Source organism: Eriocheir sinensis, chromosome 46 (genome assembly GCF_024679095.1).
Source record: "Eriocheir sinensis breed Jianghai 21 chromosome 46, ASM2467909v1, whole genome shotgun sequence".
Taxonomy (NCBI): Eukaryota; Metazoa; Arthropoda; class Malacostraca; order Decapoda; family Varunidae; genus Eriocheir; species Eriocheir sinensis.
Genome location: NC_066554.1, coordinates 11,584,118 through 11,611,547, shown reverse-complemented (window position 1 = coordinate 11,611,547; position 27,430 = coordinate 11,584,118). Strand labels below are relative to the sequence as shown.

The following is a 27,430-nucleotide window of genomic DNA, read 5'->3' as shown; positions in this document are numbered from 1 at the left end:
TCGCTAAAGTGAATATAACAGATCAATTTATTTATATTTGTTTATCAAGCGGTTTATGAAGAGAATACCGTGGAGAGAGAGAGAGATGATGTGATATGCTTGGAGTTTTAGGCCTCCGTCTACTACTACTACTACTACTACCACTACTATTACTTCTCTCTCTCTCAGCTACGGTTGCTATGGTCACTTAATTATTGTTATTATCATTATTATTATTATTACTATTATTATTATTTATTATTATTATTATTATTATTATTTTTATTATTATTATTATTACTACTACTACTACTACTGCTACTACTACTGGCCTACTACTTCTACTACCTTCTACTACTACCACCACCACTATACTACTACTACCAGTTGTTGTTGTTGTTTACGCTCTAATCTCCAAATCTATTACCTACATATTTTTCCTCTTCTTCCCTCTTTCTCTCCCTTCCCTCCCCTGATAAAATAACTGACCATCTCTCTCTCTCTCTCTCTCCTTCCCTTTCTCCCTTATCATACTCTTCCTTCTTTCCTTCGTATACCTTTTCTTCCCCCTCCTCTCTCTCTCTCTCCTTTCCTTTCTCCCGTATCATACTCTTCCTTCTTTCCTCCAATATCTTTTATTCCCCTCTCTCTCTCTCTCTCCTTCCCTTTCTCCCGTATCATACTTTTCCTTCTTTCCTCTAAATATTTTACTTCTCTCTCTCTCTCTCTCTCTCTCTCCTTCCCTTTCTCCCGTATCATACTCTTCCTTCTTTCCTTCAAATATCTTTTCTTCCCCCTACCCCTCTCTCTCCCCACGTGACCAGAGCGAAGGTATATAAGGGTGGGCGTCAGCTGGTCGAAGTCACTACCTCAGAACCACCAGGCTGTCAACATGAAGGTATTTATGCTCTATAGGTAACTTTTGTACGTATAGTGTAACTAGTGTTGATGTCTCGGCCTTATAAGGAAAGATTTATCAAACTTAATTTAAATATTGTACGTCTTAATTATCTTTTCTACTTTCCAACTCTCGTACGATATGTCACCTTTGCAGACGGGAAGAGAAGGGAAGGGTACGTCAGTCTACCCCTTCTGAAGTACCCTTAAAATCATATTCAAAAGATGTGAGCAAAGAGGAAGGGAAGGAAGGGTCAGTCTAGCCCTTCTGAAGTACCCTTAAAATCATATTCAAAAGATGTGAGCAAAGAGGAAGGGAAGGAAGGGTCAGTCTACCCCTTCTGAGGTACCCTGAAAATCATATTCAAAAGATGTGAGCAAAGAGGAAGGGAAGGAAGGTTCAGTCTACCTCTTCTGAGGTACCATATTTTTGCCAACCTTTTTTTTTTTTTTTTTTTTTTTGAGACGCTCCCTCCCTTCCTTGCTAATCCGTCGGGGGTACTAACTTGATATTCATAAATCTGTCTCGGCGCTTATAACAAAAGACTCACTGATATAACCATGAATAACCTTGTGAAACGCTCCCTATTACTTTAAAAACCTTGATATTCACACCGTAGCTTAACTCACTGCGTATGAGAGACCCATTGATACGAATCTCAATCAATAGTCTCCATCATCTGTTTCCTCTCTCCTTCCTTTTTTTCCGTTCTGCCTATAGCTAGCACCGGCAGGCTTTCTTGGCGGGCCTGGTGGTCTGTCCCAACCTGTTATGGCGCAGGCAAGTGTTTAAAGTGGCGCCATTTTGCTTGGCTCTTGCTGCCCCACGGAGTTCACCATAGCTCCTCTTTTAGGGAGAATCTAGAGTCCGGGTTGATGAGTGGTCTTTAGGACAGCATGTGGGTAGTCTGTGGCCACTCGGCGGTGACTGAAAAATTGCCAGCTTGTTTGTAGCGGCGGGCAGGGAGCGAACCCGGGTCCCCCTGAACGCCGCGCCCAAAGACTAACCACTCAGCCACCGCCTCCCAGTATGCCAGACCCACTAATACATATCTTACATGAGTTAACAACCTCTATTATCTGTCCCTCTATTGCCTCTTTGTTCTCTCCCTCTTCCTCTTTTTCAACCTCTTTAACCTCTTTCTCCTCTCCTAATCCTTTGTTACATGTCATCCTCTTGAATTCTCTGATTAAGCAATATTCAGATGCAATTTCTGTCCCTATAACAACCCCTCCCTCGTTTAAACCATCCCTATCTCCCTCTCTAGTATGACTCATAAACTGCTACTACTACCACCACTATGCCGTATCTTAACAATGCTTTCTCTTACAGCAGCTGGTCATAGTGTTGGCGTGTGTGTGGGTGACGGTGTCCGGCCTGGCTGTCACGCACCCCAAGCCGCCCTCGCTAGACCTCTCCGCCTTCGATATCAAGAACCTGCTGGATATAAGTCTGCCAGCCTTCGTGACCCAGACCCTCACCACGACTGTAAGTGTGTGTGTGTGTGTGTGTGTGTTCTTATGTTTTTTTCTCTTTCTTATTTATTTCCTTCTAATTCATATCGACTTCTTTATTTCTCTTCCTGTTCCTTCTCCTCCTCTTCCTCTTCTTATGTCTTCCTCCTTCTTCTCCTCCTCTACTTCTTGGTTCTTTTTTCCTCTTCCTCCTCCTCCTCCTCTTTATATTTCTTCATCCTCCTCCTCCTCCTCTTTTTCCTTCTCTCCTCATCTTTGTTCTCTCTCCCTCCTCCTCCTCCTCCTCTTTTTCAACCTCTTTAACCTCTTCCTCCTCCTACTCTCTCCCTCCTCTACCCTTTTGTTCCATGTCATCCTCTTGAATTCTTTGATTAAGCAATACTCAGATGTAATTTCTGTCCCTATAACAAGCCCTTCCTTCTTTAAACCACCCCTATCTCAACAATGCTTTTTCTTCCTTTCTAGGTCATAAACTACTACTACTACTACTACTACTACCACCACCACTATGCCCTATCTTAACCCATCTGCTGCGATTGGCACAGATTTGGCCTTCACTGGTAGCTGGTTAACATACACTCCCAGGTCTTTCTCTGCCTCTGTGGTGGATAGTGGAGTGTTTCCCATGTGGTATTGGGATGCTGGATATCCCCTCCCAAGGTGCAGGACTTAACATTTCTCTTCATTGAATTGTAGCAACCACTTTTTGTTCCATTCCTGTAGCTTGGTGATGTCTTCTTGTAGGATATCCGCAGTCAAGGGGGTAACAATGCTTTCTCTCCCTCTCTAGGTCATTGAGACGGTATCCACAGACGCCACAGAGTTCACCACCTGCGTCAGCTTCACTTCGACATGCGCCACTCGAAGACATCTCACCCATCGCACCGAAATCACTCCCTCCCTTCACCTTACCACAACCCTAGCCAACCCTATTACCAACACCATCCTTGAAAACTCACATGAAGCGTCGCTCTCCCCAACCATTCCTGAGGTGTGGGTGGGTTCCGAGGCGCCTGCTCTTGATTCCTCACTCCCTGCCCCACCCTCAGTGTCCCATATACCTGAGGAGACACTAGCCATGGACACTGAGTTAATAGGAACAACAGATACAGATATAGTTGGGCTGCTCTCTCCCTCTGCGACCATCAGTGCTTCTTCCACCCCTCCGAGTGCTGTCTTTACTCATGCACCTCTGCCTCCTTCTTCTTCTGGTCTTCTTCTGTCTTCCTCCTCCTCCTCTCCGATACTCAGTGAAGCTATTGCACGGACTCTTCTCTCTCCTGCTTCTTCTTTCTCTGCTGCTCCTCCTCCTCTTCCAACTTCTTTCTCTGCTTCTTCTCCTCTTCCTCCAGCTTCCTTCTCCTTTCCCTCTCCTCTTCCTCCTTCAGCCCCATCTCCAGCATCCTTCTCTCCCTCTCCTCTTCCTCCAGCATCCTTCTCTCCTCTCCTTCCTTCACCCCCCTCCCCAGCCTCCCCTCCTTCTCCTCCTCCTTCTCTCCCCCTTGCTCCACGCTCCCTACAAGCTCTCCCTCCTTCACCTCCATCCCCTCCTTCCTATCCTCTCTCCCCATCTCCTTCCCCAGCTTCCCTCCCTTCCCCTACCCCTCCCCCAGCCTCCCTCCCATCCCCAGCCCCAGCAGCCACCCCTGCTAAAGAGGAGATGCCCCAGGACGGAGACTTCATCATCCCTGCCTCGGCCGTCACCTTGTAAGTGGTTTGGAATCTGTGTTGCGTCAAATTAGTGCTGTGTGGAAATCTTTAGTCTTTCAAGGATGATGTGTGTTGTTGCTGTTGTTGTTAGTGTTGTTATGAGCAGCAGCAGTAGCAATAATTAAGTCACTATCATTATTATCCTCATCATCATCATCATTAGTAATACAGGTTAATGAAATATATATAAATTCATGAACTTTCCTACCTCAAGATTTACACACCTTTGTCAGATTTTGGCTTTGCCCAGAACAACAACAACAACTACATCAGTAACAACAAGAATAAATAAATAAATAATGATAGCAGTAGTAGTAGTGAAGCGATAAAAAAAATCATTATTATTTATATACGGAAGAATTATTGCTGTACTTTTTTCCCCTATTCTCCTCCTCCCTTTCCTCATTCTTCTCCTTCTTTTTCTATTACTACTACTACTACTGTGACTACTGCTACTACTACTACTATGACTACTACTTTTAACTAGTGTATTCTTTTCCCCCAACCATACAGGGAGACAGAGGGCGGGCAGAGGGTCCACCGGCGCTGCTTTGAGGAAGGTGAGGAGGAGAGTTGATTGGGTTTAGTAGAATCTGTTTATTTATTTAGTGTTTGATTATTTTTTATTCAGTTGATGTTTTTGTGTAGTTGATTGGTTAATTGCTTTTGTTCAGTCTTGTTTATTTGTCTAATTGTTCATTTATTTAATTAGTTAGTTGATTTTATTTATTACAGTTTATATATTTTGCTTTCCCTTGATGCTATTTTAGGGATCTTAATAATAATAATAATAATAATAATAATAAGAGTAGAAGATTTTGTAAGTCTTTGCCTCCATACCTGATGTCTGCTACTACTACTACTACTACTACTACTACCACTACTACTACTATCGCTACTACCATACCTATCAACATTCACATTCAACCAAAGATGAAGAAGAATAACCTCCTCTCATATTCCTTACCTTCTCTTCCTTTTCCTTTTCCTTCCCTTCCCCTCCTTTTCCACCACACTCAATTTCCTTCCATCCCTTCCGCCCCTACAGGAGTTCAAGCCCGCCTCCTGACCCTCATCACCACCACCGTCACCTCCACCGTCATCACCGGCACCGTGACGCAGGGCAGCCCCACCCTCACCGTCACCTACAACTGTGTGCAGCCCGTCCTCGACCCGCCCATCAACACGTGTTAGGCTCGCGCGATGGACATGGTGAATACTTGTTTTGTTAGTCTCCTTTAATGTAAGCTTTGCCACCATGTAGAACTGTTAATACTACTCTTGACCCTTCACTTCTTCCCTACTTCCTTCCTTCCTCACAGTTTAGACAGCGAATATAAATAACGATAAGTTAGACATGTATTTCCAAGCTTGCATTTAGAGTGTATCAAATGTGTGTGATTTTAATGGTATAGTTCTTGTTGTTAATCCTTGTTGCTGATCCATCTAAAGACCATGTTTGAGAAGGTATACATATAAATAAATGATTGTGGCTGCGATGAAAAAAGGTTAATGAGAAGAGAAACTATCCTTCTTACTACTCCTTCATTGTACTTGGCCAGACTAACTTGTAAGTTTAAGAACATATAATACTAAGTGAAAAAGTGAACAAAATAAAGACAGTGAACAGATGCATGTCTTAACTGCTTGTGGAAAAAAAAAAAAAAGCTTAGTGTAAATACATGGTCTGGTGAGCCAAGAAAATTTGCGTCACCTCTCTCAGGGTAAAATAAAACTAGAAAAGTTTGCATTTTAAGTTGAATAATCTTCCTGCATTCACATCCCTGACTCCCTCCATCAGCCCACAAAAGGATGTTAGCCCTTTCAATACAAGCTAATCTTTCTTTGGTCATTTTAGACTTTCAAAGATTAAGTTGTGTTGGTAAGTCAGTGTACGAATTGCCCAAATATTTCATAGCACAGGAGCAGAGACAGGAATTGAAGAAGTAAAGGAAGGAAGGAAGGAAAGGAGGGAGATGGATATGGAGTGAAAGGATAATTAGATGTTTATTTCTCTTTAATTTTAGGTTTGTGATGCAGGAATGAGAAAGAATGGAGGAAGGGAGACTAGACAATGGAATCTATTTGTAATGTTGGAAGATTTGAGGAAATTTACAAGCATTCATATAAAATGTATATGTAATTATTCCTTATCCACTACAACACCCCACCCCCCCCCCCCAAAAAAAAAAAAAAAAAAAAAATGTATTGCTGTGTGAAAACCAAGGCACAACAATGGAATCTATATGTACTGTTGGAAGATTTGAAAAAAAACTATAAGAAATTCATGTGGTGAGTCAAGTAACATATAAGGTGCAAAATAGTTACTCCTTATCCATTACAAAACCTCATGCCCCCAAAGTAAGGGTATCTGTATTGCTGTGTCAAAGACAAGACACATCACAGCACGCAGCACCAAGGCACAGCGGCAGCACCATCACACACAACAGTACCTAGATGTAGTCCAGGTCCTCAGGGATGTCAAACTGTTTGTTCAGGACTTCCTCCTCGATGAAAAACTTGTTCTTGCACCAACTCTTGATGGAGAAAATGTTGTCCGTCCAGCGGTTCACAGCAGCCTGGGCCACCTGGGGGAAGAAGATGAATGTTAGAGGTGCCTTTGAGCTAGAACAGACAGAAGCTCACAGCCTGAACCCATTGACTGTGGATTTCCTACAAATAAACCTCACCAAGCTACAGGAATGGATCAAAAAGTGGCTGCTACAATTCAAGGAAGAAAAATGTAAAGTCCTGCACCTTGGAAGGGGATATCCAGTATAGCAATACCACATGGGAAACACTCCACTATCCACCACAGAGGCAGAGAAAGACCTGGGAGTATATGTTACCAGGCTACCAGTGAAAGCCAAATCCGTGTCAATCGCAGTGGACAGGTTAACCCTCTTCCACAAGAATTCTCCCATAAAAATATTCCCTAGTAAATGTTCCCCATAAGATTTCCCTGTGGGTGTAGCTACAACCCCAGAACATACAACATTTTGCTATTCTGGCAGTGCTGAGTCAACGTAAACTTTAGAAAGAGGGAAATTTTCATTGTGGATATCAAACAGGTTATTGTAAATGGATATATATTAGACAGAGCTTGGGAAGGAAAAACTAATTGAATAAGAGATGCGGCAAATACTTATTGCAAAACTAACTGAAAACAAATTGAAAACCAGAGATATGAGGCAAATACATAATGGATAACTAACTGAAAACTGAGAGAAAACTTGAAGAGCAGACACAAAGAAGTGTGTGTATTTACCTAGTTATATTTACATAGTTGTAGTTTTACAGGGCCTGGGCTTACGCTCGTGTGGTCCCGTCTCCGTATCTGTATTTGTCTGTGTGTGTGTGTGTGTGTGTGTGTGTGTGTGTGTGTGTGTGTGTGTGTGTCCCCTACCTTGGTGCTCTCCTTCATGGTGGCAAGCACCTCCGGGTCGCTGTCCCTGTACTTCTGGATCTCCTTGCCCAGGCTTTCCTTTTTCTCCTCCAGCTCCTTCAGACGCCTCAGGGTCTCGCTGCGCTCCTCACCCTCCTCCCGCCCCACCTTCGGGAGACAACCACACATTAGCATTACAGTTGACTGGCAAACTCTTCCCAAACCTGAAACACATAAAATAAATATCAGGGATGAGAGAATGTATAATCATCAAAAGTGGCAGAGTCTCGTAGCCTGCCCAAGCTCATAAGGGAAATTGTTGAGGATGCTAAATGAGAAAAAGAAGAAGAGGAAAAGAAAGAAAAGAAGAAAAAGAAGAGGAAGTAGATGTAGAAGAAACAAATAATGAAGGAGTAGAGGGAGAAGAAGAAGAAGGAAGAGAAAAAGAACCAGAAGAAGAAGAGGGAGAAGAAAAAGAAATGGAAAAAGAAGAAAGGGGAGAAGAAGAAAAAGCAGAAAAAAATAAAAATAAAACTAGCTCTTCTGGTCTTGTAATTCTTAATAGCTAATGAATATAAACAGATGGTCATGAAAACAGAACTAAATACCTTTGCTTGCTCCACTTTGCTCTGGGAAGTCTTGAGCCTCTTGTCCACGTCACTGATCCGGGAAGTCAGGTCGTCCAGCTTGCGTTTCCGTATGTTCGTCGCTTTGCTGCAAGGGAAAGAAAGAGGTCGGTATTTTTAGACACTTCCGCCCTGCACATCAACTATTTCCAAAGGCCGAAGAGGAGGTTAATCAGGTTTGCATGGGTGTCTTTTCACGTTCATGGTACAGCGGAAGGGTCAAACTACCACCAGGGTTATAAAACTATCCCTGGAAATGCACAGAATGCCTACGAAATGAAAGCCTGGTCAAATGTGTGTGTGCTTGGGCGATGAAGTGTTTAAGAATACGGCCCAGAAGTGTTACAGATGGTGGCAGTGTTCCTCAAAACTGCTTGATGAAATATACATAGTGTCCAAACAGAATCCCCTTGATGAGCAGACATAGATGTGAAAAATAAAGAAGACAGTGACAGGTAAGTAATAATAATAATAATAAAAAAGGGGGGGGGGGTCAAAAAAACAATTCCTATTGAGTTAAGAGGTCAGGTGGGTGCTGACTTTTGCTTTAAACTCATGGATAGATAATTATAGGCAAGAATATAAACTGATGCTGAAGTTTGAAGTTCATGAAAGTACTGCTACCCAAGAGTAAAATATATTTCACTGTATTTTTAAACTGTTTTAGTCATCATGAACTAGGTACTTTTGTGTTGCTTAGTTTCCCCTTTTTTCCTATCCTTCTCCATCCTTTACTGTGACTGCCTCTCTTACTTCCTACTACTACTACTGCAACTACCTCGGGAATGCCCAGAAGTAGACGGAGGTTCCTATCTTCTCTGTGTCCACCATGCCATCGTCTACAAGGGACTGCACCACATCCTTCACGGCCTGGGATATGACACCCTTCTCCTTGGGGCCCAGCTTCTCCAACTCCTGGAAGCACAATTTTTTGTACAGTAAAGGAAGCAGCTCAGGGGCAAAAAAATGTAATAATGAGAAAAAAAATCCCATTAGACACTGCCCCTATCTGAAAAAGGTCAGAGGAGTGGCCAAGAGAGAGGTCAGTTTTGGGAGGAGAGGTGTCTTGATACATCTCCTCTTGAATTGGTTGGTGAATAGACAATGATCATTAACTGACAGGCATATATCTTGTTCCCGAATGTTATTAATGGCAGTACAAAGCTAATGGCTAATCTGTTTCATGCGTGAGTACAGAGATATGTCAGACTAGTGAGTTAGTTGTTACCCTTAGTTGGAAAAAGTCTTTCCTCTCGTAGAACAGCTCCATCATCTTCTGCCTCTTCTCCTCATGGCTCAGACCTTTCCGGCGCGACATCTTTTCTCTTTTTTCCGGAGATGTAACTCAACTTAAATGCCTGTTAATGAAATAATGAAAGTGTGTTAGACAGCTGCCGAATTGGGCGTAAACTACTAAATAGAGAGGGAGAGAGAAGGAGTAAGAGAGGGGAATAAAAGCACTTGAAAGAAGAAAGAGGGAGGAGGAGGAAAGGAAGAGAGGGAGAGAGGAGGAGGAAGAGAGAGAGAGAGAGAGAGAGAGAGAGAGAGAGAGAGAGAGAGAGAGAGAGAGAGAGAGAGAAGGAGGAAGAGAGGGAATAATGGCACTTGAATGGAGAGAGGAAGGGAAGAGAAGGAAAAGAGGAAGGAGAGAGAGAGAGAGAGAGAGAGAGAGAGAGAGAGAGAGAGAGAGAGAGAGAGAGAGAGAGAGAGAGAGAGAGAGAGAGAGAGAGAGAGAGAGAGAGAGAGAGAGAGAGAGAGAGAGAGAGAGAATGACACAGGTATAATATAATGACCTCTAAATTGAGGGGAAAAAATGATTAATAATGGCATACTCGTGTTGACAGTCACTCCCTCCATCTCTCTCTCTCTCTTAGGCACTTAATTAAGCCTATTACCTCAACACAAACCGACACAATCATCACTTTAGTTTAATTACCTCACACGGCGGCCAGGTAATTCATGGCAACGCTTGGAAACAGTAAAAAAGGTAAAAAATAATTCCATCCAAAGCACGTCCACTCAAATCCGTGTTTACAGCCTGACTCTCCAACGGGTCACCTGTACAGCAAGAGCAAGAGATCTCCCTGCCTTGCCAGATTGTCGTACTTATGGCAGCGTATTCCTTATTTTCAGCCCCCAAACTGTTGTATCCACGCAAATAACGATGTGATATTAAAGTTAGGGTTAAAATCGGTAATTATTAGCAGTGTTCTCTTGCAATAATTATGGAACTGAGCCGGAAAGTACAATGTGATGAGTACGATATTCTGCATGGTTAATAATTTGACTCCTCTCCTATCCTTCCTCTTCTATATCCTCCCCTTCCTCTCTTTTACTCCTTCCTCCCTCTCCTCTTCCTTAATTCATCTCTCTCTCATCCTCTCTCGATCGTTCTCTCCTATCAATTAAGTTCCTAAACAATTAATTACATATAATACAACCATTTCTATTTATCTGAAGGGCGCATATATTCAACAAGGCAAATAATTATAATGATGGGTGGTTGCACAAGAGAGAGAGAGAGAGAGAGAGAGAGAGAGAGAGAGAGAGAGAGAGAGTAAATCAATCTTATAAATCGACCTTTGCTCACAGTAGAAGCTTCACTACTATACATTTCAGCGGCGGACAAACGCTGTTTTTCGCAAATATCTCCTAAACGAATCATTGGATCAGTATGATATTTCAACACACTGCCTTTAACACCCGGACCTAATTTATGGCTAATATACCATGTTGCAATATGTGTTATGTTAGGAGCTTACTGAGTGATATTAAGCCTAATCCAGTCATCATATCTAAGGTGTTAAACAGAATCGGACGAGTGTGGGGTACTCCTCTAGCCCCTCCACCAACGCCCCGAACAACCCAAAGACCACTCCTTCCCTACTCCAATATCGCAGTATCCCCCTCCTGGTTGCCCTCTTCACCCCCCTACTCACACCATCCCCCTTCCCCAGCCCGAGGCTATGACTTAAGCAGACTACACTATCATTATATATATATATATATATATATATATATATATATATATATATATATATATATATATATATATATATATATATATATATATATAATTACATACTTTTTTCATATTGCTTCCACTTAATAAGTAGTGGAATGTATGTAATCGTATTTACAATAATACACGATGTACATATGTATATAGTAATGACTACGTATTACGCATGATAACCATATGTATAGATGGAGAAAAATATATGCGGTTTATAATTTTGGCAAAATATAAATATGAAAGAGACAAGTCAACAAAATAACATTTAATTAGCTGGACCAAGTTGACATTTTATGATGAATATGTACTACACAGTATGTAATAACAGTAATAACTTTTCCTAGAAGGTCCAGACCACAGGTAATGCCAGTACATCGTGTTCACTTGGGTGACCATAAGGACTGCAAACATGGACCTTCTACATACTATATGTATGTAAACATGCTGTTGTACAGTAATTATCAACGTGAAATACGTCTTGCCTCCATGGAACTGTACCATGCTCTTAGTTAATAATCATACTATCTATACATATACACGTACATAACATTCTAATATATAATACAGTGATGGGAGAAATAGGGAGGGACACAAGAGTGATGAGGGAGGCGAGAAGTTAGGGGGAGAAGAGGAGGGATAACGAGAGCGAGAAGGGGGAGTAGTTGTGGCTAGGAATAGTTTGGGAGGGTGCAGGGGGGGGGGCACACTTTCCTTCGAATGCGTCAACATGACTCGTCGGGTTTGTGTTATTTTTCACAAGTAAACTCGTCACATAAGACATATAGTAATGTGGTAGGTTAGCCATAAATTAGGTCCGGGTATTATAGGTAGTGTGCTGAAATATCATACTGATCCAAAGATTCGTTTAGGAGATATTTGCGAAAAACAGCGTTTGTCTGCCGCTGAAATGTATAGTAGTTTGTCATTGCTAAATCATCTAAAACCGAGCTCTTGAACGATGGCCAGACTTTCACTAATTTATCATTGTCGACTGTAAACTTGAAAATACAAGACCTCTTCCCATTGTCTCTACAGCGTTTGAATAAGTATACATCAATCTTATAAATCAACCCTTGCTCATTGATGGTAGAAGCTTCACTATTGTCTATGCTAACCTTATTAAAGATGGACAAAACTGAGATTACAAGACCTATTCTCATCGTCTATGCAGTGTTTGAAGACTTCATCTAAACCAACTCTTGCTCGTGGTAGAAGCTTCAGAACTGTCAATATGCTGAACTAACTCCTTAAGGGAAGCCCAACCTTTAGTTACAAGAACTCTTCCCATCGTCCATACAGCGCATTTGAAAAAGTTAATCAATCTTATAAGTCAACCCTTACTCATTTTATGGTAGAAACTTCAATATATAAAATAAACCCTCATTGCTAAACCAATTAAAAGACGGACAAAACTTTGATGACTAGACCTTCTCCATTGTCTATGCAGCATTTGAAAAAGTATATTAATCTTATAATCAACCCTTGCCCATGGTAGAAGCTACACTAGTTTGTCATTGCTAAAAACCCTACGCCCCTGTCTACCCAGCAGTGAATGGGTACCAGATATTAATCGGTGGTTGTGTCCCGTCTCCCTCACCACAGCACCGTAACGCAGCTTTATCGTATCTCCACTAATGAAATAATATCTCCTGACACTGTCTCGCCTTATATAACACAGCACACGGCCCTGGAAAGCTCGTAAATGCAAGAAGAATGGAGTATCAGCGAAGCCTGCCATAGCGTGAGGAGGCCGCGGAGAGGACACGTTGGCGCCAAAACTCCCAGCAGTCTAGTTTAAATTTTTACTCACTTTAATGTAGTATTCCGGGAGGTCTGAAGGTTAATGAACGTGTATGGCGGGGAGCGAGATACCGTACAGACATATGAAGGTTCTTTTCACGATTGTTTTAAGCCTTATAATTCACTATGGCTTTCCGGGAGGCTAGTTTAAATTTTTACTCACTTTAATGTAGTATTCCGGGAGGTCTGAAGGTTAAAGAACATGTATGGCGGGCAGCGAGATATTGTAGACATATATGAAGGTTCTTTTCACGATTGTTTTAAGTCTTATAATTCACTATGGCTTTCCGGGAGGCTAGTTTAAATTTTTACTCATTTTAATGTAGTATTCCGGGAGGTCTGAAGGTTAATGAACGTGTATGGTGGGCAGCGAGATATTGTCGCGCAATTAATACAACCAATATATCGTTTAACCAGCGACGAAACAATAACTTCTAGCACTTTCTCACCTTATAAATAACACCAAAAACGGTCCTGGTAAGCTCCTAGAGGCAAGATTTTAAGCATCCTGCAAGTTGGTCCTCACCGGAATAGTTAAGTTCGCCCTCGTAACACACTATCCAGCCTTATTTTTTTTTTATTTTTTAATTTTTTTTTACAAGAGGAGGCAGCTCAAGGGCACACAAAAAAGAAAACAATAATAAAAAAAAAGCCCGCTACTCGCTGCTCCTAAAGTAAAACAAAAGAGGTGGACGAAAGGAAGATCAAATACGGGAGGAGAGGTGTCCTGATACCCTCCACTTAAAAGAGTTCAAGTCGTAGGCAGGAGGAAATATAGATGAAGGAAGATTGTTCCAGAGTTTACCAGCGTGAGGGATGAAAGAGTGAAGATGCTGGTTAACTCTTGCATAAGGGGCTTGGACAGTATAGGGATGAGCATGAGTAGAAACGTGACCACTTCGCCCCCACAGCCATCGCCTTACCTTAATTAAGTTTTTCTGGTGCCATAGTAACCGGGAAGGGCCTTTTAGTGATGAATAAATGGCGCCACAGTGAGGAGCGTCTTGCCGTACGTCTGCTTCCAGTGGTCACACCGGGAATGGCGCCAAACCCTCGCTTCCCCGGCCCTGCCAAGCTTTGTATCTCCGCAACGCTTATTAATGAGCTTACGCGGGAAGGAACTACAAATAAATGACTATGAAAACACGATGAAATAGCTAGTAACCGTAAAACTAAAGGACATTGAAATAATAGACGAATATTCCAGAGAAGAACCAACCGGGAATGGCGCCAACTCTCGCTTCCCCGCCAAGCTTTGAATGTCTGTCATGCTTATTAATAATTTTACGCTGGAACGAACTACGAATAAAAAAAATGACTATGAAAACACGATGATATAGCTAGTAACCGTAAAGCTAAAGGGGATTAAAAATAGACGAATATTCCAAAGAACCAACGGGAAATGGCGCCAAACTCTCGCTTCCCCGCCAAGCTTTGTATCTCCGCAACGCTTATTAGTGATTTTACCCACGAACGAACTACAAATTAATAACTATGAAAATACAATAATATAGCTAATGACCGTAAAGCTAAAGGACATTCAAAACATACGAATCTGACCTCTTTCTTTCTCCTCCTCCTCCCTCTCTCTGCTTCCTTATATCTCTTATCAAGTGCCTAAACAATGACATCAATTACTGCCATTTTTATATTTATCTGAAGAACGCATTCGACAAGGCAAATAATAGTAATGACAGGTGAATTGATGTCAACTTTGGAGGAAGGATGACATGGGTGTTTAATCTACCAGTGCTTCCGAATTCTTTCTAAGCCGTGTAAATTATTGGGTCTCATTTTGTTCATGGTCCCTTGATAAAAACACTGGCTCATGTTATAGAGACGTTGCATTGGCATTCCTCGCTTTCTCTCTCTCATACCTCATATACCTGAGAGAGAGAGAGAGAGAGAGAGAGAGAGAGAGAGAGAGAGAATGGCTAAACAAGGGTTATAAGAGAGCATTACCTTTCACAGTCAAAGCTACAGTGAGCTGGGCTTGAACTCCCAACCTCTTGGTCACGAGTGGAGCACCAAACCCGAAGTAATCACTCATTGCCCCTTTCATCACCTCCCTGCCCTCCAGTCTGTCACCTTCCCCTTCTCCAGGTGACCGAGCAACTGGGTCAAACCTTTCGTAAGCACTCACATTGCTGGTGGCCTGTTTAGAATTTTTCAATTTAATTACACCATAAAAAATAAAATCCAGGATGTTAGCAACTTTACATGCACTACTTCAGGGGAAAAAAAAAATAGATTCTTTTCCTGGATGAAGAAGCCCAAGATGCATTGTATTGAACAAGAAATTTCTTCAAAGATGCATTGTTTTAAACAAGGAATTTGTTTCTCCACTTAACTGCCCTTACACACATTTGCCTTGAAATTTTCTCAAAGTAGTCACAGAAATGTTTGTCCCTGCAGTGTGCACACTTAATAGCCAAATAAGGACAGAGGGTTTAGTTTTAAATTCTGTTTCTACAATCAAATATTTATTTAGGCCTTGACAGCATATTTCCTCATGGGGAAGTTCCACTTCCTCTTGGACTCCTTGCAGGTCATGATCTGCAGCTCCCGGCGGGTCGGGCCACGGCGGATGGATCGGGTCTTCTTGGGGCGCAGGTCCAGGGGCTTGAACTTCTTGTTCTGGGGGAACACAAGGGAGGTGGTTAGGATGGTTTGGAAACACTGAACCCTGGCAAAGGCAAATGCTCATACTATAGAGGCCTCAACAGTAACATTAGTTGTGGATTCTTCAAGGCAGCTTTTCCCTTGGAGACAGCTTACAGATTTATAGCAACCTCATATTAGTTCTGAATGACAAACAATACTCCTTGTACAACACAAAGGAGTGTGCCTCAGTATTAAGATGGGACATGCCTGTCTAACAAAACAAACCATTCATTTACCTACACTGTATGCTTCATCCTACACTGGCTGTTTTGGCTGTTCGAAAGAGAGGTCTCAAATAAGCTTCACATTCCAGAATGGATTTGATGGAAATGACAGCTGGTGCTTGAGAGGCAGAAATGGTGGTTGTGACATAGACACCTTCATGAGGGCTAACTCCTTTAATTGAGAAATAAGGGACTCTGGAGGGTTCCCTGGGATGACAGAAAATGTGTTACAGCAGAAAGGAAGGAGCCAAGAGCTACAACATTCAAATTGATCTCACACTCTTGTTATGCATAGAAATAATTTAATATCTATTTGTTATACTTTAAGAACACAAACAGAAGTAGTAAACCAATTTGGAAGGAGGAACAAGAACAGCTGCAGCAAAGACTGACCTTGCTTGTTAAAAGTTTAAGGTTTGCATTAAAATATTCCATAGCTAACAAATACGGTAAGTATGAAACTCCTGCACTGAACAAGCAGGAAGCAAAGGGCCGCAGCAATCTATGTTCAAATGCAGATATTAGATATGCAGGTAAAAAAAACAGAGAAATATGGAAATGGCATGAATGTTGTGGGGAAAAAAAAATAAAAAAAAAAATAAAAAGATGCTGTGATGATCAAAAGGCAAATGTAATACTATGGATGTGAGAGCAAAAGATGTAGCTTGTGTGAGTTAGGTGATGGAATGAATGAGATTTGGTGTACTGAGGTGATTCAGGAACGCTATAAAAATACAGGATGGATGAAAGCTTTGTAAAGAGGGTAAAGTAGTTAATGATATAAGGCCAAGACCATTGTTGACGTTGAGTGATAAGATTGAGGAATACAGAGATAAATAAGATGAAATTAGATGTGAAAATAGACTGGGCAAGCAGGGAAAACTAGATTCTGCTGATGATGGGTGTCTTTTCAGAGAACAAAGTGTGAGATCTAGCAGACATGATAGTAATATAGTATCAACAGAAGTAGTAGCAAAACAAGAGCAGTATTAGTAGTGGTAGATATTAACCCCTTGCATCCGATGACGCAGTATACGCGTCATTTCGTCTCTCGTAGCATATCCGAGTGACGCGTATACTGCGTCATGGTCATTTCAGCCAGTGTGTGTTTTATTTCTTCTCGGGTATAGTACGAGATCTTTCAGAATGATGGCCGGATATGATACGGTGTTTTACGATCCTCCAAATATTTTTCTAATGTCAGAATATGAGGGAATTTCACGCACTCATAGTGGATCTTTGCAGACGGTTTCTGCCACTGGTAGTCAAATATCCTTGGTTTCTACCACGAAATAACACAAATAAAGTGAGGGAAAAATGATCCTTGCGAGTGTGGAATTATCTCGCCCACAAAGTTGCCATGCAGTACATCCTCGCACTTTTGGTACGTCATGTATCAACATAATAATTCTTCGCCCCTCCCTTCCCTGCTCCTCTCATCTGTTTTTGCTTTTATTTTTTCCTTTTCTCTGTTATTATGAAATGAGAGAGAGAGAGAGAGAGAGAGAGAATCTTCAATTTACGGCCAGGCAGTTGTAAGTCACCCACAATAAAAACGTGGTTATCCATCCATACATTTTCTGGAGATGACAACCAAAGAAAATGGCCATAAAGGCATGGCTTTATGGTAGACTATTTTATAATGGGATTCACCTGCAGTAAAATTATTTTGAGAAGCATCGTCTAATCATACCTTTCTCTGTTTTTTCTATCCTATTTCTTTCACCCTATATGAATTAACATTATCACGTAAAGGACTAGTAGCTACTGTAAATCTGTTGCGTGTTTGTTCACATCCCCCCCTCTCTCTCTCAGGCAGCCCCGAAAAACATACACACACACACACACACACACAGATCCCAGCCTCTGTCATCACTTCTCCCCCTCCCCTAACCTCTCACACTCCCATTCCATCCCCTTCCCCCTCTCTCTCTCTCTACCTCTAAGAGAGAGAGAGAGAGAGAGAGAGAGAGAGAGAGAGAGAGAGAGAGAGAGAGAGAGAGAGAGAGAGAGAGAGAGAGGGGGAAGTAAGATATATGTTGAAGCTGTGACTCAAACACGTAGTAGCCGCCGTAGCTCAGTGGGCAGCGTGCTCAATTCGCATGGGAGAGACTCGAGTTCGATCCCCAGCAAGGAGATTGGGTGGGCAGCAGCAACGTAAAACAGCAGAGTTGCACGCTGTATCACTGAGCTACGACGGTTACTTTTTGTCAAAATTTGGCATAAGATATAAAGCTACATCTGTAAGTAATGTTTTGATTCTATTCTCTCGTTCCCTCTCCCTGATAGATGTAGGTCACAAACAGCAGAAAAAGCGTCTATCCCGTTCATTTTTGGTAAACTAATTTCTCTCTCTCTCTCTCTCTCTCTCTCTCACACACACACACACACCATCCGTGTTTACACCGATAAGACCTTCCCCCCTCCCCCCACACACCCGCGCGCGCCTTTGTCATTACTTATCTCCCCTCCCCTTTCCCGATCCCTCGATCACTCTCCCTCTCTACCTCTGAGAGAGAGAGAGAGAGAGAGAGAGAGAGAGAGAGAATGCATATACCTATACCTGCCTGTCTGCGTATATGTATGTATGTATATCAGACAACGGTCTCTCTCTCTCTCTCTTTTCTACACAGGATACACGAATTCAGTTTTCTTGGGGAAAGTCATTCGTACTGAATACATTATGAAATGTAAAAGAAACAAAATTCTGTTGTCTATTTGTCTTACATAATAAAGAAAAAAATAAGTGCCAAAATTTATGTAACAAATAAAATAGTATACCTCCCCATAATAAGCTAATGGGCCGTTTTCTACTACATGTACTCCTGGCGGGGTAACTCATATCTTTCCCACTCTGGGTATCTCATCTTGACTTGGCTGCTCGTTTTTACTTATTATCATCACATAGAAAATTTCCTCAGCTTTCTAATGGTATATGACAATGTACGTTAGTTTGACTCTTTGCGATACAAAGTGGCCTTGAACTGAACATATTTCTCTAGACACGTTTGAAACAGCCGCGCGCGGCCAACTCGGATATGGGAAGGGCGCGCGATTTGACAGCTCGTAGTGAAGAGGTTAATAAGAAAAGATAGTAACAGAAATCACGCCTACTAAAGAAATAAGGAAGTGAAGTTCATAATAAGCTCAGTAACAGCAAATGCTTACCTTGTAGAACTTCCTGAGGTTCTCCTTAGTCTTCTGGTTGATGACGATCATGACGCGGGCGATGGACTTGCGCACAACACGGCTGGGAGGGGAGAAACGGGATCATCGTTAGAGTGAGGAAGAATTTCAAGGACAGCACACCCTGACTACCTGGCCTTCTCCTCAGTCCTATCGATCCAAGCCAGCACGGTACACATTATGGTTCAAGTATTGTCATCATTTTAGTGATACAACAGAGGTATAATAAATACTATCATGCATCTAGGAGAGATTGATAGATAGAATGACACAGATTAATAACCAATAAAAACATCACACTGGGAAACACTCATCATGCATTGGTGGGGGGAAAACATAGTCCTTACTCAAGAGCACTGTGTTCATGCAAATTTAGAGGCTAGTGAGGTGCAAAGTGTGTATAGCTGCCACACTTAACACTTGACTGACTGGTGAAATTTGAACCTAAATGAATAATCAGCAAAATAAAAGTTTAGTTCTCAGCAACATCAATATAGCTTTAACCAATGATCGCTACATATGACATAAAAATCTGAGGGCTTCTGCACCCCTGCCCATGGCTGAATTTATTAAGTTGAATGAGGATAGCAATAGTGTTACCCATGCCCTGGTTAAGAGGAACTTTTCTCTAATTTGCTACTTTACTATATTAGTAAAAACAAAACATAACTTTCCAAGACTAGTTCAAAACAGCCCAGGGGGATTTGGACCATGTGATGTTTATATGGCTATGATACTAATTCAACAGGCTACATCACTATCTACTTTAGCCTACAACACTGTCATTGCAGGTTAGTTCAAGACAGATCCAAATGTGCCAATCAGGTCTGCTAATTCAATGTGCTACATCACATCTACTTTAGGTTACAACACTTGGTCATTGCTGGCTAGTTCATGATAGATCCATATGTGCCGATTAGGTCTGAATGTGCTTGCTTGTGTCTGACAGATCATCAGAGGACAGCACTGATAGTATTTCCAGAGTGGGCCACTGCAGTGCCACAGGTGGGGCACAATGCAGTGAAAATAAGCCTTTCACCCCCCTGCCCTGCACTCACATCTTGGAGAGCTTGGAGGCCGCTCCGCCGGTCACCTTGGCCACGCGCAGGCCGGACAGCTCCTGCTTGAGCTCCTCCAGCTGCTTGAGGAGCTCATCCTTCTTCTTGTTGCGAAGGTCACTGCACTTGACCTTGACCTGCAAGAGGACAATACTGGTAGAGGACAAAATATTGAAGGAAATCAGATCACTGAAATACAGGACAATTTGTAACATCCACGACCCAATAACCAACTCTCCTGGATAGCAGGATATTTGTGAACTAAACTAATCTTCGCAGTTCAACTTATATAGGCATAGTTTTCAAATAAATATAGTTTTACTTCACCCAGCAGCATATCTAAAACAGGTACAAAGCAACAGCAGTGTACAAAGTTCTGAATATACTATTAACCCTCTCGCGCACGATGACGCGGTTCGAGTCATCAAGGGTAAAAGGTCCTGGCACACGATAATGCAAAATGCGCCATAAAGTTTAAAAAATTGATTAAAAATTAAGTTTTCGGTGAAAGTGCGTCAAATTTGGGAGCGTCATTTGCTGGGATAAGTTTCTTAATGGCAACCTTTCTAAGGAGTGTAGATGAGGAGCAATGAGCATAGATGAAGAGTATCAATTCTGTAGATTATTTCGAAAAAATAGTTTTCTTGGTGTAACTCGGGAACTAATAGGTGTATGAGGATTTAGAGGATACCATAAGAATCCTCACTAAATTCCGCTCTGAAACATATAAGGTATTCGGCTAAAAAAGTTGACCCACAAAATTTCGAGCTAGCACGTGGGGATGAGTTGGGATTTAGGATTTATTGTCTACAATACTCTATACGGAGACTTGAAATGAGTTTGTACTGTTTATTTTCCTCTATTTTTATTTGTGCATGTTCTAGCACAAGTCTTTACGAAGCCATTGATACCAAATTTATTGGGGTACGATATATCTGTGAGGGGAAAATACGTCTGGGAATGTAAGAGTATTGCGGTGGCAAAAAAAGGCTGGTCGGGCCTGAGAAATGCATGGTGAGTGGAACAGAAACTTAATGGGAACTTACAGAGCGCAAGAGGGTTAATCAATACTGACACTAGGATAATTAAGAAAACCATATATATATATAAAATATTTATAAAATAAGGCAGTAAATCTTAAGAATAGCGGCTCCTAGAGGGTGCGCATTTAGGGCACGGTGTGGTGGTAATTACAACATTCCTTACACGTACGACGGGATTTTGACAAGCAAACAGGTATGATAACGTCACAAGGGGTGTATTTTTCCACGCTGGCCTCACGATTTCTTCTAAGTCGATTGGCGATGAGACTGTGAGCTCCGGGGTGAAGAAAGGGAAGGGCCTGCGCGGAATAATACACCCTAGTGACAAACATGCCAGTCCGCTTGTCAAAACCCCGTTGTACGTGCTGGAAATGCTGGAATTACCACCACACCGTGCCCTAAATGCGCACCCACTAGGAGCCGCTATTCTTAAGATTTACCGTTGGGTGTACTTCCGTAATTTTACTGCCTTATTTTATAGATATTTAATATATATATGGTTTACCTTCAAGAAAGCACTGGTCACTTATTCACTAAATCCTACCACGTTATAAACATGCGGATCGAGGGCAGTTTTTCGGTGGTAATATCATTTTAATAGTGACGGCATTGCGGAGCAGGGCCTGAAACCTCATCAACGGTGAACGGTAAAACCTGTATGTTAACGCCCTGCCCCTGTAACAACCTCCTTCAGCCCTGAGGTGAAACAGGTAAGCTTGTGTTAGTACTGCACTCGACTTACATTTATACTTACATCTGCAACGATAACCCCACCTTGTTAGGCCTCTGGGAGTGTCTAGTGTGCTAATACCGCACACTCAACACATAAGTAACAACACAACACAACACATACATACAGTAACACCAACCCAGAGGCCGCCACACCGAACCCACACCCACCACAAGTCCACAACACCACCCAATACACCTACACTCAGCACATCCCGGGGCACCTAGTGTGTGTGTAACCCCTGTCCAAACACCCCGGGAGCCTCTGAGGTGCACGGAGGCGGCGCTACCCCGGGGATGGCGCGGATAAATGGCGACAAAGATGAGCACTCACCATTGTGTCGGGCGGGCGGCGGGGAAGAGGTTGGCAGGGACGGGCGGCGAGGTAAACACACGGACAGACGAGCGGCGGGATGCGCACCTCCCGTAATAACGCTGATATTGACTACAAGGGCCAATCTAGCCTCTTAATTATGTTACTGAGTGATTCAATATATTCTTAGTATCCATATAGGAGCAATTCTTTAGGAGTGTAAAGGAAATATACATATTTTAACCTATACCGTATTTACCAATTAAAGAAAACCATATTACAAGGCAGACTATGAGATTTATCTACTCACTCGGGCAATAGAGTCTGTCGGCATCCTCCTCGGTCCCTTCGCGGAGGGAAAACTCTGCTTGACCCTAACGAGCTCTATAAAGCCAGTGTTCCCAACCTTGAGGTGACAAATTTAACAAACAAACAAACAAACAACAAAAAAACAAAAAACAACAGAGATTGAAGGGGTGATGGGGGCAAGGAGGGACCGCTGCATTCCCCCTTTGGAAATATGTTATATTCCCATTCACACTCTCGTTTCTAGCTAAAACAATAAATATTTTTCAATACCTCCGTGGCGCAGCGGTTAGCGTGACTAGATACTAATCTGCTGGACTGTGATCGCATCCCGGCCCGGGCAGTCGGGAAACGGCGTGCAGTCCACCCAGCTGTTCATCTTTCTTTCGGGCTGGTCGAAAATTGGGTACCTTGGGAAACCTATATAGCTGGGGAAGGTAAACTGTGGTAACCTGGATTTAAATTAGAAGAGTACAGATTTAGGAGTGAAATAGGCAAGCATTGTTTTAGTAATAGGGTGGTGGGGGAATGGAACAGACTCAGCAACCACATAGTGAGTACAGGGATGATAGCTTGTATTAAGAGTAGACTGGATAGCTACATGGACGAGGATGACAGGTGGTAGAGGGGGGAATCTGGAGCTGCCCTGTGTAGGCCATTAATTATGCCTCTTGCAGTCTCCCTATGTTTTTATGTTCTAATGTTCTTGTGTCACCGGCCCTTTGTCCCAGGAAAAAAAATGGTTCCTTACAGTTCTCTCCCCCCACAGGCTCAAAGGGATAACGGAACAGAGATGAGCACCGAGGCCACGCGCAGTTATAGCGTGTGCTCCCACCTTTGCCTTTACCTTTATTTTGCTTGGCTGTATTTATTAAACCATGTGTCGGGGTTACGCGGGTTACTCTACTCCTTCAAATGTTCCTTCCACCGCGGAGAAAACAATATAGGAACACAGGGCCAGTCTTACAGTTCCCCATGATGGGTTAGTAAGCTCCCAAACCAATATCAGAGCCTTCGAAATTTCCTTGTAAATTGTCTAGTGTTTGTATTTAAGTTCACAAATTTGATGAAACTATACAGGAAAAGTCTTGTGCATTTAGTGTGGCATCGAAAACCTCACCATTTTGGATTGTATGGGATTCTATAGTTTGGTTCGGGCTGTTACGAAAACACTATATTGGACTGTGAAATCGGCTCATAAACTCCACCAACGGCCTCCCATCCTAGACAAACCCGCTCCTCAGGTTATCGCGGGGCATTGTATACAACGTGTGCATGGCGAGGCGTTCTACAGTGGGATTAAGACATGATATACTCTCTTAATCCTTATCTAGAGTAATGGTGTGTGTGGGGTGGGATGTGCAGTGTGGGGAATTTGACATCTACGACACCACTGCCACCGCCACCATGCCCGACAACCACAGAAAATGAGAAGAAGAAGAAGAAGAAGAAGATGATGATGAGGAGGAGGAAGAAGAAGAAAAAAAAGGGTGTTAGTGCGAAGAAGAAAAAAAAAGAGTAAAAGAAGAAAAAAAGCAGAAAGAGAAAAAGAGGAATAAGAAAAATGTGTGTGTGTGTGTGTGTGTGTGTGTGTGTGTGTGTGTGTGTGTGTGTGTGTGTGTGTGTGTGTGTGTGTGTGTGTAAAATGCATTCGTGTAGCCATAAAGAGTATCAGGTCACCTCTCCACCCGAAATTGACCTCATTTTTGGCCACTCTCTTCTTTTAGCTTTTTAAACGAGTAGTATTTAGCGGGATTTTTTTCTATACTTTTTTTTTATGCCCTTGAGCTGCTTCCTTTCCCGTAAAAAAATAAAGAAATAAATACTAGCACATTCATAAATATGCCAGTTTGATAATCGTAGTAAATTCCACCTCAATAAATTTCCCATCGACGGAATTATTTGTATACTTTAACTAATAGATAGATATAGATAAATAAATAAATAGACATATAAATAATAGATAACTTAATAAGTGCAAGAGCAAGTAAAAAAAATATAGAAGGATAATTGAAGTTAATATCATCACTTTATCCTCTGAAGCATGTCATATTATTATTATCATTATTATTATTATTATTATTATTATTATTATTATTATTATTATTATTATTATTAGCGTAGTAGTAGTAGTAGTAGTAGTAGTAGTAGTAGTATACATACACACACACACACACACACACACACACACACACACACACACAACCTCCCCTCCCCCCCCGTACACACACACACACACTACCTCCCCCCCCTCCCAAACACACACACACACACACACACACACACACACACACACTACCTCCCGTCCCCCCCCCCCTTCACACACACACACACACACACACACACACACACACACACTGACGTCAAATGCTCCTCGGCCGCCCATTGGTCCGTGCCGGCCGTGACGTCACCAGAACCCGCCCCTGCCATTGGTCGAACCGCCTGTCGTGACGTGCCCAGCTCGCGTCATTGATCTCGCCTCGACTCAGCCTCACCTCGCCCTACCTGACCCTACCTGACCCTACCTGACCCTACCTGACCCTACCTGACTCTATCTGACCCTATCTGGTTGAGGATCCTTCTGCTTGTTGTTGTTGTTGTTGTTGTTGTTGTTGTTGTTGTTGTTGTTGTTGAACGCTATTCTATACAAGCTCTTTCATCTTCCTAAACTCTTTCTATTACGCTATGCTCCTTTTTATACGCTATTTCTTCTCTTTATTCCCTTTCACAGGCGTTCTAAGACTCTATGCTATCCTATTCAAACTCCTTCCTTCTATACTCTCTAAGACTCTGTGATACTCTATTTAAGCTCTTCCATCCTCCTAAACTCTCTCTACGACTCTCTTTTTAACACTCCTTCTTCTCTTTATTCCCTTCCACAGGCGTTCGAAGACTCTGCGCTATCCTCTACAAACTCCTTCCTTCTCTACTCTCTAAGACTCTGTGCTACTCTGTACAAGCTTTTCCATCTTTCTAAACTCTTTCCAAACACTTGCTATGGCTCTTCCTTTTCTTTATTCCCTTTCACAGGCGTTCTAAGACTCTATGCTATCCTCTACAAGCTCCTTCCTTCTCTACTCTCTAAGACTCTATGCTACTCTATACAAGCTTTTCCATCTTTTTAAACTCTTTCCAAACACTTGCTATGGCTCTAACTTCTCTTTATTCCCTTTCACAGGCGTTCCAAGACTCTATGTTATCCTCTACAAGCTCCTTCTTTCTATACTCTCTTGCTATGCTCTTAAAAGACACTGTGCTATTCATTCCAAGCTTTTAATTTCTTCTATATACTCTTCCTATGTTGTTTTAAGGCTCCGTGATGTTCTCTGTGCCCTGTTCCTTCTCAATTCCCTTCCTTTGTCGTTTTAAGCCAATGCTAATATTTTTAAGTCTTTCCTTTCTTCTCTCCTCGCTTGCTGTGTTGTTATAAGACTCTGTACGTTAGTCTTGACCAGCTCTTCCTTCCCTTTAAACTCTTGCTATGTTGGTGTAAGACTCTATGATATTCTTACACTAGGTCAGTTTCTTCCATACTTTTTTTCAGTGGCGTTGTAAGACTCTCTGCGCTGTTCTTTATAAGCTCTTCCTTCGTTCTAAACTTTCAACTGGGGTGTTCTAAGAATCTGCACTCTTTTTTTCATCTTTTTCATCTTTTTCCTCTTCTTCACAACTTTTCTTTTGAGGCAACGTTCCTTCTTTTCAACTTCTTTCATCCTTTTATATTTTCAAGTCTGTGTGTGTGTGTGTGTGTGTGTGTGTGTGTGTGTGTGTGTGTGTGTGTGTGTGTGTGTGTGTGTGTGTGTGTGTGTGTGTGTGTGTATCTCTGTCTGTCTGTCTGTCTATCTGTGTGCCTGTCTGTCTGTCTGTCTGTCTGTCTGTCTGTCTCATAATTCTGAATATTATGTATAAAGTCTTCTGTATCCTTCCTGCATCCTCTCTCCCCTTCCCTTCCCTTCCCTCCTCCTCCCTTCCCTTCCCTTCCCTTCCCTCTCTCTCCCTTCCCCTTTCTCTCTTTCCCTTCTCTCTACTTTTCTCTCCTTTCATTCCATTCCTTTCTCTTCCCTTCCCTTTATTTCCTATCCTTTCCCTTCCCTTCCCTTCCCTTTCCTTTCATTTCTTTCCCTTCCCTTCCCTTCCCTTCTCTTCCCTTCCCTTTCCTTCCCATTCCTTTCCTTCCCTTCCCTTTCATTCCTTTTCCTTTCTTCCCCTTCCCTTCTCTTCCATTTCCTTCCCTTCCCTCTCCCCCCGTCCACACCCCCACCCACATCCCCCACACCCACACCTACACCCCTCCCCCCCTCCACACACACACACACACACACACACACACACACACACACACACACACTCTCTCTCAGGGTATATGTATTCAGCGCTGCGTGATGACCTCGCCAAAAAATGTTCTTATCATGGGAAAAAAAGAATCTGGAAATTTTTGCTGCTGCAGGAATGTGAGCTAATCTAACCTTATCCTAACTTAAGCTATCCCCATTTTTTTGCAGTGAAGGAAGCAGCTGAAGGGCAAAAAAAGAAAAAAAAGATAACCGCTGCTCCTATAAAAAAAAAAGATTAGCTCAAGTTTCCCGATGGTCTTTGAAAAGCCTATGTCATAAGCCTTTCGGGGCCTACACACTCGTTTTTGATAGGGCTTTCGTAGAGGTTGTGTTAGTAGTATTTCCATGGGGGTAGTTTTATGAGCCAAGTGATAGTTTGGGAAGGCTTTCGTAGAGGTTGTGTTAGTAGTATTTCAATGGGGGTAGTTTTATGAGCCTAGTGATAGTTTGGGAAGGCTTTCGTAGAGGTTGTGTTAGTAGTATTTCAATGGGGGTAGTTTTATGAGCCTAGTGATGGTTTGGCAAGGCTTTGGTAGAGGTTGTGTTAGTAGTATTTCAATGGGGGTAGTTTTATGAGCCTATTGATGGTTTGGCAAGGCTTTGGTAGAGGTTGTGTTAGTAGTATTTCCATGGTGGTAGTTTTATGAGCCTAGTGATTTCGTTTGAGGCTTTGTTTAGTATTCC

At 42.3% G+C, this 27,430-nt stretch overlaps 3 protein-coding genes across 5 annotated transcripts; 1 reads left to right on the top strand and 2 right to left on the bottom strand.

Annotated features, from left to right (window-relative positions):
* Positions 1 to 770: 770 nt before the first annotated feature.
* On the top strand, positions 771 to 5,662 carry LOC126981113 (uncharacterized). The gene is made up of 5 exons (XM_050831824.1): positions 771 to 877; positions 2,210 to 2,365; positions 3,143 to 4,059; positions 4,576 to 4,622; positions 5,111 to 5,662. The coding sequence occupies exons 1-5, from the start codon at positions 872 to 874 to the stop codon at positions 5,254 to 5,256; spliced, it is 1,272 nt and encodes a 423-aa protein (XP_050687781.1). The 5' UTR covers positions 771 to 871; the 3' UTR covers positions 5,257 to 5,662.
* Positions 5,663 to 5,805: 143 nt separating this feature from the next.
* LOC126981116 (meiotic nuclear division protein 1 homolog) lies at positions 5,806 to 15,211 on the bottom strand. Of its 3 annotated transcripts, none has more exons than XM_050831830.1 (6): positions 14,852 to 15,211; positions 9,302 to 9,431; positions 8,852 to 8,988; positions 8,056 to 8,161; positions 7,469 to 7,615; positions 5,806 to 6,650 (listed from the first exon to the last, which is right to left on the bottom strand). In XM_050831830.1, the coding sequence occupies exons 2-6, from the start codon at positions 9,389 to 9,391 to the stop codon at positions 6,516 to 6,518; spliced, it is 615 nt and encodes a 204-aa protein (XP_050687787.1). In that variant the 5' UTR covers positions 9,392 to 9,431; positions 14,852 to 15,211; the 3' UTR covers positions 5,806 to 6,515. The 3 variants fall into 3 exon arrangements, with proteins under 3 accessions (XP_050687787.1, XP_050687786.1, XP_050687785.1); XM_050831829.1 differs by lacking the exon at positions 14,852 to 15,211 and adding an exon at positions 13,813 to 13,934; XM_050831828.1 differs by lacking the exon at positions 14,852 to 15,211 and adding an exon at positions 10,010 to 10,124.
* A 139-nt stretch (positions 15,212 to 15,350) lies between these two features.
* Positions 15,351 to 22,259, bottom strand: LOC126981118 (60S ribosomal protein L35-like). Its single transcript, XM_050831831.1, has 4 exons — positions 22,128 to 22,259; positions 20,022 to 20,158; positions 18,946 to 19,027; positions 15,351 to 15,526 (listed from the first exon to the last, which is right to left on the bottom strand). Exons 1-4 carry the CDS (start codon positions 22,128 to 22,130, stop codon positions 15,377 to 15,379), a joined length of 372 nt encoding a protein of 123 aa, XP_050687788.1. The 5' UTR covers positions 22,131 to 22,259; the 3' UTR covers positions 15,351 to 15,376.
* Positions 22,260 to 27,430: the final 5,171 nt, after the last annotated feature.